The 17,500-nt window shown below is 39.4% G+C and overlaps 1 protein-coding gene and 1 long non-coding RNA gene across 6 annotated transcripts in view; both read right to left on the bottom strand.

The window, feature by feature from the left end:
- The window catches only part of LOC137973652 (kelch domain-containing protein 3-like), a 25,990-nt gene extending 23,259 nt beyond the window's left edge, over window positions 1–2,731 (bottom strand). Inside the window, exons 1-3 of the mRNA XM_068820501.1 lie at window positions 2,572–2,731; window positions 771–904; window positions 38–113 (exon numbers count right to left, since the gene is read on the bottom strand). Of these exons, the coding sequence (XP_068676602.1) occupies window positions 38–113; window positions 771–904; window positions 2,572–2,633 (272 nt within the window). The 5' untranslated portion in view covers window positions 2,634–2,731. The remainder of the gene's footprint in view (window positions 1–37; window positions 114–770; window positions 905–2,571) is intronic.
- Window positions 2,732–5,167: 2,436 nt separating this feature from the next.
- LOC137973498 (uncharacterized) overlaps window positions 5,168–17,500 on the bottom strand; it is a 15,393-nt gene continuing 3,060 nt past the window's right edge. Inside the window, exons 2-7 of one of the 5 annotated variants that reach the window (XR_011117256.1) lie at window positions 16,394–16,950; window positions 12,241–12,383; window positions 11,510–11,738; window positions 9,276–9,418; window positions 8,597–8,773; window positions 5,168–7,988 (exon numbers count right to left, since the gene is read on the bottom strand). This is a non-coding gene — a long non-coding RNA (uncharacterized lncRNA). Of the gene's footprint in view, window positions 7,989–8,596; window positions 8,774–9,275; window positions 9,419–11,509; window positions 11,739–12,240; window positions 12,384–14,918; window positions 15,402–16,393; window positions 16,951–17,500 lie in introns of those variants that run through there. The other 4 variants (XR_011117257.1, XR_011117259.1, XR_011117258.1 and 1 more) reach the window with 4 other exon arrangements.

Here is a 17,500-nt window from a genome sequence, read left to right as displayed (position 1 = left end):
TGAGCAATGGCAAAATCTGTAGAGTTTCGTTCCTAACCTTAATGTGTGTCCATCCCTTGAGCATGGGATATCACCCAGCTGTTGTAGTCTTTCCCAAGTAACCTGCAATCCAACTGGCAAAAAATAAAATAAAATTTTCTTGTTAAAAATTATGCCACTGCATTACTAAGGCCTCTCTGAAGTAAAGAAATCAATAGAATCAATTTTTTCACACCATGTTATGTTTTAATTTAAGTCCATTATAACAACTATAAGTGTTTGTTTGTATGGACACTGGGGGAATAATTTGGGTTTAGTGTGTGGGGCAGAGAGGGAGGGGGAACCCTTGCTGTAAATAAGGCTGCAAAAATTACAAAATCGCACAGCCAAGGTAGTCATGTAATTTCTCCATTTGACCCTTTGATGAACTCCAACGTCCTTCTAGATAATAATATGCTTATTAAGTGTCTTTCTCAATATAACTTGAGAAACTTCTAAAGAGGGTAATACTCTGCCCATTAGCCCAACAACACTAACGAAGTTTCTGTTATAGCAAGTCCTGTTTGTTCAACAATCTGCCCCAATACTTAAGAAAAGCTGGCTCTATTGCGAAGTTCAATCATGTTATCAAGGAGGTATCTGACAGCAAGCACATGCATGCAAAGCAGATGTAAAGCATTTTTACTTTTTTTTTTTAGATTTAAGACTGATGATTTTCTGTGTTTTAAATAAAGTTTAGTTACTTACTCATCTATACCCCACCATCCAAATAATTATTTTATTACATTTACCTTTGAGAAGGAAAAGATCATTGAGATAAACTGGATCGCTTGTGGTTTCACTGTGCTGACCTCCATAGCCACTGCCACTGCTGCCACCAAAAATATAGACTTTCTTATCTACAACAGCCGCTGCATGGCCCTGCCTGAAAAAAAATCACGGATAAATCATGCAAGGATCTTTATTCAGTTCTCAAAATGGATCCACCTTTTGAAATCGTTGCAAGGACACCATTTTGAAGATCCTCAACTTTATCTGAACACTGTAGGTCTTCAAAGATCTAGGATGATGTTTTGCAGATCTTGTCAAGATCCTTACACTTCATTGCATCCTTTAAAAGGATCTCTACAATAGACCAGTTCACGCTCTTCAGGGCATCATGGGTAATCAGGGCAACATGGCAGGAAATTCAAAGCAAAATTAACTGTACACTTTCGCCTTCATAAAACCAAATAAATAAATAAGTTCAAGTTCACAACTGAGATGAACTGGACTTGGTATCTATTCTTTGGAATTAAAATATTGATTTTTTTGTTCTCCATACATATTCTGTAATTTTGTGCCTTAATGGAATTACAGGAAATGTATGGCAGAAACTTTGTTTATAAAATCATTTATAGGGAAGATATCATTGACATCACCTATTGTCATTAATGTGCCAACCACAAGCTCATTGGCTGTCCAAACAAAGCATCTTTGGTTGCTGTGGTTGACACATTTGAATGCACATCTTCTGCTTTGGAAAATAAAAAACCCCAAAATTGCACATCATGAATACAACGGCTATTTTACCGTTTTTTTTACCGTTGTTTATTTTACCGTTTGTTTATTTTACAACGGCTATTTTACCGTTGCTATTTTACCGTTGTTTGCTCAGCGACCAAGCCTATGAATGGCTGCGAGGCTGCCGGTGACCTTGCATTGATACAGACCTCACTGCTTTTATCATGTAAATTGTGTTGTTGTAACGCTAATTAGTCCACATTAACATTACAAAAGCATGAAGGTTTGTATCAAAACAGGGTCACCGGCAGCCTCACTTCCATTGTTAGGCCTGGTAACTTAGCCACAACTGTAAAATGGTCTATACTTACTACAAACCCTTGCCCCATTGACGAGTAAAATGGTCTGCCCAGTTCAGGCCGGTTTGGGTGTTAAAGGGGGCTAAATTCTCTCCATCTTGCCCTGATTACCCATGATGCACTCAAGAGCGTGAACTTGTCTATCGTATACAGCTGTACATAGCTTTGGCCAAGTCCAGCTTGAACCAAATTCTAAAAAGATCTGGACCAGTATCTTCAAGACTTTAAGAAGTACTTGAAGATAATGATAATCTCAAAGGATTATGGTCACAAAGCAAAGTTTAGTAGGCTAGCTCTAAATGATACTTGTACATAGTAACCAGTAGAGCAAGCTCTCTAAAAAGTATAAATCGATGCAGTAAAGTCAAGTAAAGCCAAAGTCAAGTAAAGCCAATTTATTTAACGTCGATAGTTCCTTCAGTTACGAAGCTGGTATCAATGGAAGCCGACGGCTTTGCCCACCCCCACCCCCCCCCCCCCAACAGATATTTAAAGCGATAGGACTTCAGTCTTGCCTACTTTGTAACCTGCTCAAATAAACTAAGTATTTATGTAAAAATAAAATATCAGAGGTAAGTCGAAACAGACGAACTGGGGACCTGTTGCTCCGAAACCTCCCAGAGTAGAGTAGAGAACCAACAAACTCAACCCACAAATCCGGTAATCGATCCTGGGCCACATTGGCGCAGGACGAGTGCTCTCACCACTGCGCCAGCGCTGCTCTTCTTACCTTGGAGCAGGGCTCGGTCCAGTTGTACCTCGTGTTACCCAACAACAGCTGGAAGAAGACATGTCCGCGCCAGCTATTATTCCATAATTCGAGGACTTTCGAGTTTGTCTTTTTTAAGTTGTCATCGTCGATCGTCGGGTGGCAAAGCGTTCATGTTAGGCCCATAAGACGTCCCATACATTACAACTTTAAATACTGTATATACCACACGAAGTGTCCTTTTAGACCAACGTTAGACATCCACCCTAATTTACCCCAATCCGCCATAAGTTACACTAACTTAACCCTCAGGTACCCTAAGTTCACCTCGTTTTACCGGTTAGGGTTAGGGTTAGAGTAGATGTGGGTAAACGTGGTTAACTTAGGGTAGATGAGGGTAAACGTGGTTAACTTAGGGTAGATGAGGGTAAACGCGGTTAAGTTAGGTTAGATGTGGGTAAACGCGGTTAACTTAGGATAGATGAGGGTAAACGTGGTTAACTTAGAGTAGATGTGGGTAAACGCGGTTAACTTAGAATAGATGAGGGTAAACGTGGTTAACTTAGAGTAGATGTGGGTAAAAGTGGTTAACTTAGGGTAGATGAGGGTAAACGTGGTTAACTTAGGGTAGATGAAGGTAAACGTGGTTAACTTAGGGTAGATGTGGGTAAACGTGGCGGCAGGTACAAAACGCAGGTCACAGGTCACAGGGCACAGGGCACAGGGCACAGGTCACAGGTCACTGTTTCACCTATACAGGAAGTATCCTAAACATTCATAAAAGCTAACCTTAGGCCTAAAAACTTTTCTTTAGGCCTAATTAGGCCTAAAAAGGCCTAATTATGACTAATAAGGCCTAAGGTTAACTTTTATGAATGTTTAGGATACTTTCTGTATAGGTTAAATAATGACCTGTGACCTGTGCCCTGTGCCCTGTGACCTGTGACCTGCGTTTTGTACCTGCCGGTAAACGCGGTTAACTTAGGATAGATGAGGGTAAACGTGGTTAACTTAGGGTAGATGTGGGTAAACGCGGTTAATTTAGGATAGATAAGGGTAAACGTGGTTAACTTAGAGTAGATGTGGGTAAACGTGGTTAACTCAGGGTAGATGAGGGTAAACGTGGTTAACTTTGGGTAGATGTGCGTAAACGCCGTTTACTTAGGGTAGATGTGGGTAAACGCCGTTTACTTAGGGTAGATGAGGGTAAACGTTGTTAACTTATGGTAGATGAGGGTAAACGCGATTATCTTAGGGTAGATGAGGGTAAACGTGGTTGCCTTAGGGTAGATGTGACTAAACGTGGTTATCTTAGGGTAGATGAGGGTAAACGTGGTTATGTTAGGGTAGATGATGGTAAACGTGGTTATCTTAGGGTAGATGAGGGTAAACGCGGTTAACTTAGGGTAGATGTGGGTAAACGTGGTTAACCTAGGGTGGATGAGGGTTAACATGGTTAACTTAGGGTAGATGTGGGTTAACTTAGGGTAGATGTGGGTAAACGCCGTTAACTTAGGGTAGATGAGGGTAAACGTGGTTCACTTAGGGTAGATGAGGGTAAACGTGGTTAACTTAGGGTAAATGAGGATAAATGTGGTTAACTTGGAGTATATGTGGGTAAACGTGGTTAAGTTAGGGTGGATGATGTCTAACGTTGGTCTAAAAGGACACTTGGTGTGGTATATATCATACGACACTTTCTGTATTGGTAAAACAATGACCTGTGACCTGCGTTTTGTACCTGCCGCTTTCGGGGCAAGAGGTCCTCAGTTCGATCCTCTTGACCCCTATTGACCCCTTGCGGGCTATGGGTCAAGCAAGGGCTACAGGTCTAATTGTTAAATATAGCCGTAAAATGGAGCACAGACAGAAGGAGGGGGGTAAAGGGCGCACCGCCGGCGTCCAACTTCATGTTTTACGAGACATCTGGTTTTGTCTCTTCTACTGGGCAAACCTGCCCAGAGGGAAGGAGCACGAACAGGACTCGAGGTCCTATGCGAGGTGCTCCACCCTACCCTAGACCACTACCCTACCCTACCCTAGACGTCCACTCTACCCAGACCACAACACCGGTAGCCTGCGAGCAGGCTCACTTGATAGGCAAGGGCGGCGGAGCCGCAACCGAGAGCCGGCGAAGCCAGCGAGAACAATGGGGCGAGGTGGCTCGCGATTGCGGATCCACCGCCTATAAGGTGAGCCTGCTCGCAGGCTACAACACCAACACCGGGAACTACATGCCTTACTCTTTACGAACAGTGTGTGGGTTCTTTTACGGGACCTCCGGCCGGCTTATCGTCCTTATCCGAGAAGACTAGAGAGTCTAACCATTTGCAGATGGAATTACAAAGGCAGCACTTTCTCCTCAGTTATTTAAAGACCCTGATTGTTGGTCTGGCCCGAGTTGAACTCACGACTTCCCGCGTGACAACCCGGTGCTCATCCAACTGAGCCACCGGTGCGCGGTTAAACCTTCTTTTTACATTCGTTCTACTTTTTTCATTCATTCTTCCCTTCATTCCTTCATTTTTTAGTTTATAAGGACTCATTTCTCCCTGCATCCTACTAATCTATGCAAAAGCCGTCATATATATATATCAAAAAAACACTCAACTAGAATCAGAGTTCTTTATTTCATGTTAATTCAAGGTTCTCTTTTGAACTGGGGTAGTTAAGCAGATTTTATCAATTCAATTAGGCTCAACTGATGAGACTACATCTAGTTGTTAGTTGCAGTTTTTCTGAATTTGGATATGCAGGCTGAGCTTGTGACAGACCCCACCCCGCAAAGTGAAGGAGGAGGACCAAGTTCCAAGTCGTTGTAAAGCCAAACACTGAGGTTACATAAAATAAGCGTTGTCTTGAATCAAAAATATGTTTCAACAACAAGCTTTTTTACCATATTTAAACATATTACAATCACAAAAAATAATTGATACTAAAATTTGTTAATAGTTCACTCAGAGCAAATTAAAAAAAAATTATATTAAAGCTTGAAAAGATAATTTTAAGGAACAGATAATATCATGAGAAAATCAAATAACAGTAAAAACGGAAAACCCGCAGTCAAAAGACTCAATGCATGCAAGCAGAAAAAGATGAATTACAATACTAAGTACTACATTACTAAATACCAGGGCCCGGTTTGTTCAAAAGCCGATTAACCCTAATTCCAGATTAAAAATTAACCAAGGAGTTTGTAGTGCCTCGAACATTGTTGTGTTACATTTCTATCCGTGACACTTGCATGCTTAGAGGGGGCGTCTCTATTGCTCCTCGACTTTCAATAAGCACGTGCGTCTTTGTAATTTCTGAGAGTGGTGTTCCAGAGAGAATAAAGTATTGAATTTAGCTTCGTTTCTGCTTCTCGCTAAGAGTTTATTTCTCTACTCCCAAGAGCTGTTCAACGCTGATATTCGGCAAAACCTTACATTAGAAGAAGTCAATCTTGAAAAACAAAAATAAGCAAAAGAAACTTTCACCGAAAAGTTAAAACTGGAATAAAAGTATACGCTAATCCTGGATTAAGTTAATCTGCTTTCGAACAACCGGGCCCAGATGAACATTCATAAGTCTGCAAGATGTTTAGCTTTACTTCCTTGTTGAATTCTTTTTGGGGTAGATGTTTAAATTATTCCAAATTTTGGCAGCTGCAAAGCAAATGTTAAATTGACCATAGTTAGTTTTGATATTTTTTATGTAACATTACTTGATTTAGCAAATCTGGTTTTGTATTGATAAATTGATGATACTGTCCTGAAGAAATTATCAAAAGATGAGGGAAGAGGGTTGTTATGATACTGATACATAAAAACTACGTAAAAGAAAACAATGTCCTTTTCTTTTAAAATTTCCAGAGCTTTGCAGAGAGGCTCAGAGTGCTCATCTGGTTTTGACAAGGTAGTAATTAATACATATGGCTCTCTTTTGTAGAATTGTTAAGGATCTAAGAGTAGAACTATAAGTATTTCCCCGAACTGATACACCATAATTAAGGAACTTAAGGTATTTACGAATTCTTCTGTAGGGGCATGATTATCATAGTTTAAGAGATTAATGTTACAACCACCAGATATCAAGCAGAGCTTTTTTTTTTATCCAAGACAGAATAAAAGTTATTCACAAATATTTGTAAATTTAAAGAAGGATGCCCATAAACAGGACCACAATGCAGGGGTGTAGCCAGGATTTTTCAAAAGGGGGGTCACACAGTGTCAAACAAATTATATTAGATTAAGTCTGTAATTGTGGTTGTAAAATTCATTAATGATTCATTAGGGTGCAAACCAATCCCAGCACAGTATTCACATCACATATTGTACACAACTGTAAACCCCAATACAAATCAACTGGGGTTGATGAATATTATTATTAAACAGTAGAATTAACTTTTGATACAAACTCCTGCTCAGCTAATTAGTATTCATTAACTTTTGATACAGATCTCTACTGATTAAAATAACAATACTTTGCATTTAATTTAATGTATGTATTCATTTCACAAGCAGGATAAAATATTCGCGTCCGATCTGTATGGATTTACAATGGCTCGCCATTGTAAAGGCCCCTACAGATATCCCGCTCATCTTTTTATCTACTACTAAATCATCAGTATGTTATAGAATTTAGAGTATCCTTGGAGCACAAACAGTCAGAGTTGGAGTTGAAAGAAAGCTGAAAAAGCTCACAATCCTCAATTGTCAGAGTGAAATGGAAAAATTGAATGGCTGCAGAACTGACAGGTCCATCCATGGCTATGTAAAAAAATTTCAGGAGAGCAAAAGCAGTTTATTGCTGATCAAAATAAAAAGTTTTAGAGTCTTCAGTATGTGAATCGATCAATATCAAGAATTTACACTATAGAGTTATCGATAAACAAGAAGTCGCTGGAAAAAAGGCTTAAGTTTCTAAAAGATGTCGTAGAATTTTCCTCTTTTTTCCCTGCATAACAAGTTGTTTGTGGAATAAAAGGAACCCCAAAACCATTTTTCGGTCAAGTCACACAAAAAATTAAATTTCATGGTTATAGACCGAGCACCTTATGCGCATATGCCTACCCAACAGAAACCAAACAAGGGATGCACATTAAGCATTGCCCTTGAGTCTATTACTGCTTTTGAAAACATTTTTACCAAACCAACGCTGCAAATGGAAATGCTAAGACCATCACGTTAAAGTAAAACATGACTGGAATGAGGAAAGGAATCCCAGATGTTGGACCTGCCTTAACTTGTTCAGTCTGTAGTCATGTAGAAGTCATTGTAGGGTACTCGTCTCACCCCAGTGGAGCATCACCGATCTCCTTTCTTTGTTTCTTCATCCAGTCATACAAGAGTTTAAAATACTCAGTGATAGCTGAAACATCCACCTCCTTTACTTCCTGTCATCTTCTCCAGAGCATAGGCCCAAGGTTTTCTCTTGACCGCATCTTCAACATGTTACTGGAGTAAAAAAAAAAAAATAGAAAGAAAGGAACTTTATTCAAGTGTCTAGTCATTCTAATGCTGGAGCACTAATTGGGGACACAGTACACTGAAATCAACAAATTGATGCAAATAAAATCAAATGTTGGTTTTTGAGAAGAGTGTAAAATTGGAGTAACCGGAAAAAAACATCTCGGAGAACAGTAGAGAACCAACAAACTCAACCCACATGTGACGCAGAGTCTGGGAACACATTGGTGAGAGGCGAGTGCTCTCACCACTGAACCTGAGCTCTGACAGGTTTCTGCCTATGATTCCAAGAGTATTATTGAACACATTCTTTTTACTTGATGCAAACACTCATTAAAAACAGTTTTTCCCACTGTCAGCTTAATTTTTTAGCACTGGGACTTATAAGGAGAGTGCTTTCTGATAGTTACCTTTGTTTGACACCTAACACGATTGTAGCCTGTATCAATAAAGTGACTGTTAACTAATTGTTACTAAATTCTCTCTCCAACAGCACTTCCTCCAACCACAGTCAACTCGTCCCTGCACTGTACACACATCGATATCAGAACGCCTTTTAACTGCAATAAATGATTATTTCATATTTAAGTTTTTACCAAGTAATTCACTTCTGCTTGGCCGCACAAGTTAAAAAGCTGACAAAGAGTTGCTCATATTAACTGTGAGTTCCCATGATGTAGTTTCACTGGTTTAGCAGGGTTCAGCAGCACTTCCTCCAACCACAGTCAACTCGTCCCTGCACTGTACGCACATCGGAACACCTGATGCTGTTTCTAATAAAAATAATTGATATAATAATAATTAAAATAAGTATAATATTTAAGCTAATTAATGCACTTGTTGGTTTGTCACGCCGTTTGCGTCTTAACTTGGATGCATAGTTCTGGTTTCGATAAAGACGGCAATCAATAATGTAGCCTGCGAGCAGGCTCTCATGGGGGACTAGGGCTGGGGTTGAATGATAATTCAATCTCCCACACAGCCCCAGTCCCTCGGAGAGCCGTGCAAGCATAGTCACGCCTCCCCTCCCCCTCTATCTGCAACCTCGTTCCCAGGGCTTCTCCCTCATTTGGGGGCGGGGCAATAAAAAAACGCCCCTCCCCCAAATGAGGGAGAAGCCCTGGGAACGAGGTTGCAGATAGAGGGGGAGGGGAATCGTGACTATGCTTGCACGGCATTATTGATTGCCGTCTTTATCGAAACCAGAACTATGCATCCAAATTAAGACGCAAACAGCGTGACAAACAAACAAGCGCATTGCTTGAAATTACTTACTTGGCGTTTGTATGCTTCGACACACATCCTCAGAAGTGACTGTTAACTAATTGTTGCTAAATTCTCTCTCCAACAGCACTTCCTCCAACCGCAGTCAACTCGTCCCTGCACTGTACACACATCGATATCGGAACGCCTTTTAACTGCAATAAATGATATATTTCATATTTAAGTTTTTATTTTAATTATTTATGTACATTTTGTATTTTTACTGGGTTGCCGTAGGGCAATCCCAGTCGGAAATTGGGTGGCATTTGTTTGGTATTCTTTTTTTTTCTGTGTCGGTAAAAGTCTTGCCTGTCACTCCCCAGCTAAGTGGTATCTTTGTGCATAGAGCCTTCTGCTCGTATTTTCTTAGGATCGAGAGGGTAGTTGAAATGCGTAGATTTCTCTGGTGGACACAGTAGAATGATAAACTTAACCGGCAATGGCGTCGAAAGTCATGCAACGCATTTTGGCATAATTTTATTCTGTTACTCATCACCTTAGTGCTGTAAAAATGTTAAAAAATTTACGTCAAAAAGGTTACAGGAAAGCCATCACTCATGGACACAAAATTGTCTCCTTGAGATCACGCACCCGGAGAATATTAGTCAGTGCCTTTTCAAGACGTGTGCCTGTGCACACAAAACAAACGTTAAATTATTCCTTTTGAGCAATACAATTCATCTGTTTTGTTATTTAAAGAACTACGTCAAAGCTGTGCTTCCTGTTCTGCAAAACGTAGCCTGAACCGACAGAACAAACTTGTCCTTGATAGATGAAGTCGAAATGATTAAATGAGTAACTTGAGGAAGTTATATCTTGCGAACAAGCTCGGTGACCTATTTATTTAATTGCACATTTCGAGTCACCATAATGTAGGGAATAATCGAGAAAAGTTTAAGGAAAATCTTACAACAACATCTTCTACTACTAAGGAATCACCTTAAGTGTTATTAACGACACAACTGAATTATTTAAGACCGCTGTGCCCAGTAAAGTTGTAAGTGATTCTAATAATTCGTTTTCCTGATGCAAACATTCATTAAAACAGTTTTTCCCATGGCTTAAATTAATTTCGAGTCAATCCTGCCATGAACGCGTTTACTGCAACAAGAGATGAACCAAGTACTTCACTGCTGCCTTGATGCTGCCAGTTCTGCTCGTCCGCACAAGTCAAAAAGCTCGTAGAGAGTTGCTCATGTAAATTTTGAAGTCCTATGACCTTGCGTCACTGGTTAAGCAATGACAATAGGTGACGTTAACGATATCTCCTCTACACTGAGTCGAAAATACTATATCCAGATGGGGAAAAAAAGGCTTTTCCCTCTTCCTTATGATTTTTCTACATGTTCTTATTTCAGAGTGGGAAGAGACAAGGCGGTATCAAAATTCCAATAATAAGGTTAAGTTAACCTTAACGTACCCAGGAAGTGTTCTCTAAAACTTCCAAACATTGGTCAGCTCCAAACAATAAGGACATGAATACATCAGAAGTTTCAACTTGTTCTTTTTATAAGGCTAATACGCGAGTTACCTTCTCGAGGTCAAAACCGAAACTCAAGGTTAATTAACTGTGAGTTCCCACAATGTAGCTTCACTGGTTTAGCAGGCTTTAAAAAGGAACAGGAGACAAGAAGTTTGGAACAAGACACCAGTGAAAGTAATCATGTGGAGAGAGAGAGAGAGAGAGACCCCCAACGGAACACAACTTTAGGGATGTCACTTCCTTAACATAGTGGAAAATGGATTATTACTGGCACGCATGACAAAGCACTTCAAGCAGTGAAAAATGAATTATACTACGCCACGGACGATATTTTCCTTACACTCTTTCACAAATTATCCACCCAAAAAATTCAATCCTCTTTCGAGATTGACGATAAAATAATCTTAAGTACACAGTCGAAATACCATAACTGGATAGGGAAAACAACTCCTTTATGCCAATTACATTTCCAGTAATTAGAAGTTACTCAAAGTAGTTACAAGTACTAACATGCTTTTCCTTAATAAATTTTTCTACATGTATTTAGTTTAAGGTTGGAAGAGACAGGGGCAACATCAAAATCCCAATAACAAGGATAAGTTAACCTTGAGGTTTTCAAAAAGCAGACTCCAAAATTAAACATGGTCAGCTCCAAACGAAAAAAAGTGAATTCTTCTGAAGTTTAAACTTTTCTCCTTTAATTAACAGAACAATAGTAAGTTAAAAGCTAAACTTGACGTATAACCCATTTGAAATTTCTTACCGTTGAGTCAATGATCCTGCCATGAACATGTTGACAGCAAAAAGAGATGAACCAAGTAATTCACTTCTGCTTGGCCGCACAAGTTAAAAAGCTGACAAAGAGTTGCTCATATTAACTGTGAGTTCCCATGATGTAGTTTCACTGGTTTAGCAGGGTTCAGCAGCACTTCCTCCAACCACAGTCAACTCGTCCATGCACTGTACGCACATCGGAACACCTGATGCTGTTTCTAATAAAAATAATTGATATAATAATAATTAAAATAAGTATAATATTTAAGCTAATTAATGCACTTGTTGGTTTGTCATGCCGTTTGCGTCTTAACTTGGATGCATAGTTCTGGTTTCGATAAAGACGGCAATCAATAATGTAGCCTGCGAGCAGGCTCTCATGGGGGACTAGGGCTGGGGTTGAATGATAATTCAATCTCCCACACAGCCCCAGTCCCTCGGAGAGCCGTGCAAGCATAGTCACGCCTCCCCTCCCCCTCTATCTGCAACCTCGTTCCCAGGGCTTCTCCCTCATTTGGGGGCGGGGCAATAAAAAAACGCCCCTCCCCCAAATGAGGGAGAAGCCCTGGGAACGAGGTTGCAGATAGAGGGGGAGGGGAATCGTGACTATGCTTGCACGGCATTATTGATTGCCGTCTTTATCGAAACCAGAACTATGCATCCAAATTAAGACGCAAACAGCGTGACAAACAAACAAGCGCATTGCTTGAAATTACTTACTTGGCGTTTGTATGCTTCGACACACATCCTCAGAAGTGACTGTTAACTAATTGTTGCTAAATTCTCTCTCCAACAGCACTTCCTCCAACCACAGTCAACTCGTCCCTGCACTGTACACACATCGATATCGGAACGCCTTTTAACTGCAATAAATGATATATTTCATATTTAAGTTTTTATTTTAATTATTTATGTACATTTTGTATTTTTACTGGGTTGCCGTAGGGCAATCCCAGTCGGAAATTGGGTGGCATTTGTTTGGTATTCTTTTTTTTTCCGTGTCGGTAAAAGTCTTGCCTGTCACTCCCCAGCTAAGTGGTATCTTTGTGCATAGAGCCTTCTGCTCGTATTTTCTTAGGATCGAGAGGGTAGTTGAAATGCGTAGATTTCTCTGGTGGACACAGTAGAATGATAAACTTAACCGGCAATGGCGTCGAAAGTCATGCAACGCGAATGGCGTTTTAATGGATCTTTGAACAAAATATACCCTTATGAAGTTCAATAATGGCAAGTCAATTGAATACTGAACAAGACAGGCGGTGGAATCTTACAAGCTACGAGTAATGGACTTTGACAACAATCTGTCGCGCGTCGAACCGAAATCAAAGTGAGGTGCATTTCTAATTTTACCAAGTGTGCTGTTATGTAGAACACTGAAACCAAATGGAAAATTATCTGGTAACTTATGGGTTCAAAGACAGAACAAATCGAACACCTTAAGTGGATCTGTGATCAACTTTGCACAGTCTTCAGTAAAAACATAATTGGAAATGTGACAGTCAAGAATTATTTGAAAGAAAGCTTGTCGTCTATTTTGTGCTTCATTATTCAAGGAAAAGGTTCTTCATGGAAACGGTTTGATCCTGAACTTTTAATTTGGTGTAATATTGCACATATTTGACACAATTGAGTTTTTTTCTCTTCATGCATGCAATGAAATAGAAAGGGGTTTTTGCCTCTAATAGCAAATATGTTGTTTGTTTCAAAAAATTGTTCCCTGGAAAAGGTGGCTTTTATGAATTCATCATGTTTTATAATATGCGAGCTTAACTGGATAGCTTTTATGGCAATAGTAAAGCATTTTCGTGTCAAAATGAGGTTAGTGTCTTTCTGTTGTGCTAACTTAATTAAATATAAATATTCATTCTGCCTCGTGAGTTTGTTATTCTCGTTAACCAGCAATGGCCTCGAAAGTCATTGCAATGCAAATGGCATTTTAGTGCATCTTTTATGTTGCTTGTTTCAATAAAATGTTTCGCTGGAAAAGGATTCTGTGATATTTTCTGCCTTTGTGAATTATAATATCGTAATGTGTATTGAATTTTCGAGCTCAAGGTTGAAATGTGATACGGGAGGACATTTTTAGTATTGCTCTGTCAGCAGGAAAGGTTCACGAAAATAAGCAGGTCTGTTGCAAGCGTGCTTGAGTTTCAACAAACTGAGCCCCAAAATCAGCAAAAAATTGTGACGCCGATGAATAATAAAGTAGCGGCTATTTCCAAAATGACGGAATTACCTGGTGATAAATAACCTCGTCTTGGAGAGTAAATTTTTGACTTAGCAGAAACAATGGTCAACCTAAAGGTTTGGGCGATTGTGATCTTTGTTTTGACTTCGCTCATTTATTGTCAAACTTTATAACACTTGACAGAAAAAGAAACTTATGAAAACCGGGTATCTTGCCATCATTTGACGCGGACGCTTCACTGTTTGGCGAGTAAACATGCCGTGGTAACTTAATCATGGCGCCCGCTGAATTCCGGCTATGTGACTTTCGATTTTGCGATTTATTTCTGCAGCCAAAATTGAACGTAGCAAAAATCAATTATCAACATGTCAGCCCAAAAGCCAATGTTTCTCACTTCCCATTTATTTTCTTCAATCTTTCTGGGTTCAATACTTTGCTAGTAACCACATGTCTTCTCAGGCTATTTACCCAAGACTTCTACCATGGCACTACAATGATAGACAATACCAAAACAATATCCTGTACTGTAAGAGCTATATATTACGCAAGGATAACTTGAATCTCCTGGAAGACAACACACAGCTCAGTTGACATTCTATATGGAATAAATCGCTGTGTTACTTCACTACCACGCGTACCGTATTTACCCGTGTATAACGCGCACCCGTGTATAATGCGCACCCTTATTTTTGCAACATTTTTCTTTGAAAAAAAAAAACATGCATGCTTCGTTTCAACAGTTGATTACCTAAAGCTTGCAATGTGATTATTCACATTTTCGAAGCGAGCGATACTTAAACTTGAATGCAAGTCAGTTCGATCGAAAGTTGTTTTGATCGAAGGATTAATTACAGTAGTAAAAGTTTCGAATCGAGCGATACCTTAAGGCTTTAAAACAAGGGAGTTATATACATGTTAAAAGTTTCAGAGCGAGCGATGCTTTAAGATTACAAAGTGATTGTTTACACGTTAATAGTTTCAAAGCGACTGAAGCGACGTGACAAGCTAAGGAATTATTTACGTATCAAAATTTTGAAGCGAGCGATAACGAACGATAACTTAATATGACTGTACTTTGAATAAACAAAAGTGTTCCACGCACTGGCGCTCTGTTGTTACAGTTAAATTTGCTCAAAGTCTGTATTTAAACTTCTACATGGAAAACTCTTCTAAATCAGTCATGTTTCATAAGCTCAAGTTGAAATTGTACCTTTTAAAATCCTTCAAAATCTGACTCCGAGTCAGATGTGAATAGTTCGTAGATAAGATCATCGTCAAACGATTCATCAGATGAACTGAGTCTATCCTTAAAAGGTTTATTTAAACAAACGTCTAAAGACTGCAGGACAGAGGTAAGCCCGCCAGGTATTACTGACAAATCCGTGTTCTCTGATTTCGGCAATCGCTTCACCTGCTCTGTCTTGTGCTTCGAAGGAATCAAACACGAGTAGACTCCTTCGCCGACTAAGGCCTCCAATACGAGCACGCCAGACTTTTTCGATCCAAATTTTCATGATTTCACTGTCAATCCAGCCTTTTTCTTGAACAGTTACGACAACGCCATGCTGTTTTGGATCCTTGGCATGGTCTTACGTTTGAAAATGACCAGCGGTTTCAGTTTCGCGTGTATGCAAATTAGTGTAGCAATAAACAAAAGGTTCCGTGTATAATGCGCAGTGTAAATTTTGAACTTCAAATTTCGGGAAAAAAGTGCGCATTATACACGGGTAAATACGGTAAGCAATGCCTGTCTGTTTTTTCCAAAGAGGACAGGAATTTCTTCTTTTTGACAAATGATAGGCCGGTAGCCAGCTTTTTACGTCAGAAAAGGATCTTTTTAGTCGTACGAACATGTGAGGACATGCGAGCCAAAGGGCCTCTGCTGGTATGACTTCTGGGTGATCCCTTAATTAAATGGTCTTAATGACCCCCCAACTTGAAAAAAAGTTGGCTGGGACAGTGCACGAACTACAAGCAACCCAGTGTACTATCACGGAGGGTCTAGTTTAATCTCAAAAAAATTGTCTGCACCCGAAACTAACCTAATACTATGTTTCTAATAATAATAATAATAATAATTAAAATAATTATACTTATTATAATAATTTGAATTATAATTATACTAATTATGTTAATTATAATAATTATAATAAAATTTTTAAGGGGGGCAGCCTCGTTTCCAAGGCTTCTCCCTCAGAAGGGGGCGGGGCAGTAAAAAAAGCCCCGCCCCCAAATGAGGGAGAAGCCCTGGGAACGAGGTTGCAGATAGAGGGGGAGGGCAATCGTGACTTTGCTTGCACGGCATTATTGATTGCCGTCTTTATCGAAACCAGAACTATGCATCAAACGGCGTGACAAAAACATGCAAGCGCATTGTTTGAAATTACTTACTTGGCGTTCGTATCCTTCGACATACATCCTCAGAAGTGACTGTTAACTAATTGTTAATTCATTAATCAATTATTGTTAATAAGTAGTTACTTAATAGGTTACATATTAAAAAGTTTGAATTCGTAGTAAACGGTCACTTCTGAGGATGTATGTCGAAGCATAGGAAACATCATGTAAATAATTTCAAACAGTGCGCTTGTTTATACTTTAATGTTTGTCACCGCTGCTTTTCTTTATTATTCTTTGTCTTGCGCGAAATTAATAGAAATACTCCTCTCAAAATGGATAGGTTACCTTAGTTGTTGTTGTCGGATATGGATAGTTCTCGCTGTTCATTTCACTCCGAGGGGTGTTTCGCCTTTAACTGTAACTACTCGGCTTAGTTTACGGCAAAGAAAGCTTTCATATCTCGGGAGATCTTCGAAAAGGAAATAGTCTCCTTTTCTACGATTAACGCGTGGATTTTACGCACTTCTCTTTTATCTCCTCAACAATATTTACGTTCTGTAGGAAATGTCCTCGGCAGTTGGTTCCCCTTCCCCATCTGCGTCCACGACCTCTTGTACTTGTTGTTTGCATCTTTGGCCGCTCTGCGCCTTTTACTCGATGTTGCATTGAGACTAACTTCTCTGACAGCTACGAGCTGGGGTATCGTAATTTCGCTGTTCGTGTTTTCCTCGTACTTCATCTTTTTGTCTTGTTGGTCTTAATTCTTCCTCATTGTCGTCTTGTGATGTTTCCTTTCTTCGTATTAAGCGTGATCCCATGACCAGTCGTTTGTCCAAATGCGCTTGCAGAGATCGTCTCTTTTTAGTGGGTTTACTTGCAGGAGTTTTGCCCGACCACGAACCCTGCAAGTAGTTAACGACGGTTTCGTGAGAGCTAATTTGCATAAGCAGTGTTTAATTTCTTGTTTTTCTTTATTTTCTTTGGAGTAGTCTTCAATATAAGAACGTATACAGAGGAGGACCTCAAGAATGATCCTGAAAGCTGACAGTGATTATAAAACTCGCTAATTTGAGATCTCTTCAACAACGACGCTTTATGGCTGATGTTACTTTTTATACAAGGTTTAAATGCTTATCTGAACTTGGAAATTACTAATTATTAGTGATCATCACATTCTTAAAAGGTTATCACTGTTTGAACTAAGGAAAAAATTTGCAAAGGCATCCAATTTTTAATTTTCATATTTCAATACAAATGGTGGAACTTTGGCGGAATAGTTTACCTTTCAATGTTCGTTCCAGCAGCAACCTTCTTTCATTTAAACCAAAAATCAGGAAATTCCAAGGTTAATGGCGAACTCATGTAACTACTCAGAAGTTTGCCTTTATTTAGCTGTTTGATTTTATTTACCTCAAGTTTCATTAGTAGATTTATAGCATTTTGTTTATTTGT

This window comes from Montipora foliosa, chromosome 10 (genome assembly GCF_036669935.1).
Source record: "Montipora foliosa isolate CH-2021 chromosome 10, ASM3666993v2, whole genome shotgun sequence".
NCBI lineage: Eukaryota > Metazoa > Cnidaria > Anthozoa > Scleractinia > Acroporidae > Montipora > Montipora foliosa.
The sequence above is the reverse complement of the archived record's forward strand: the minus strand, read 5'-3'. Positions and strand labels throughout refer to the sequence as shown.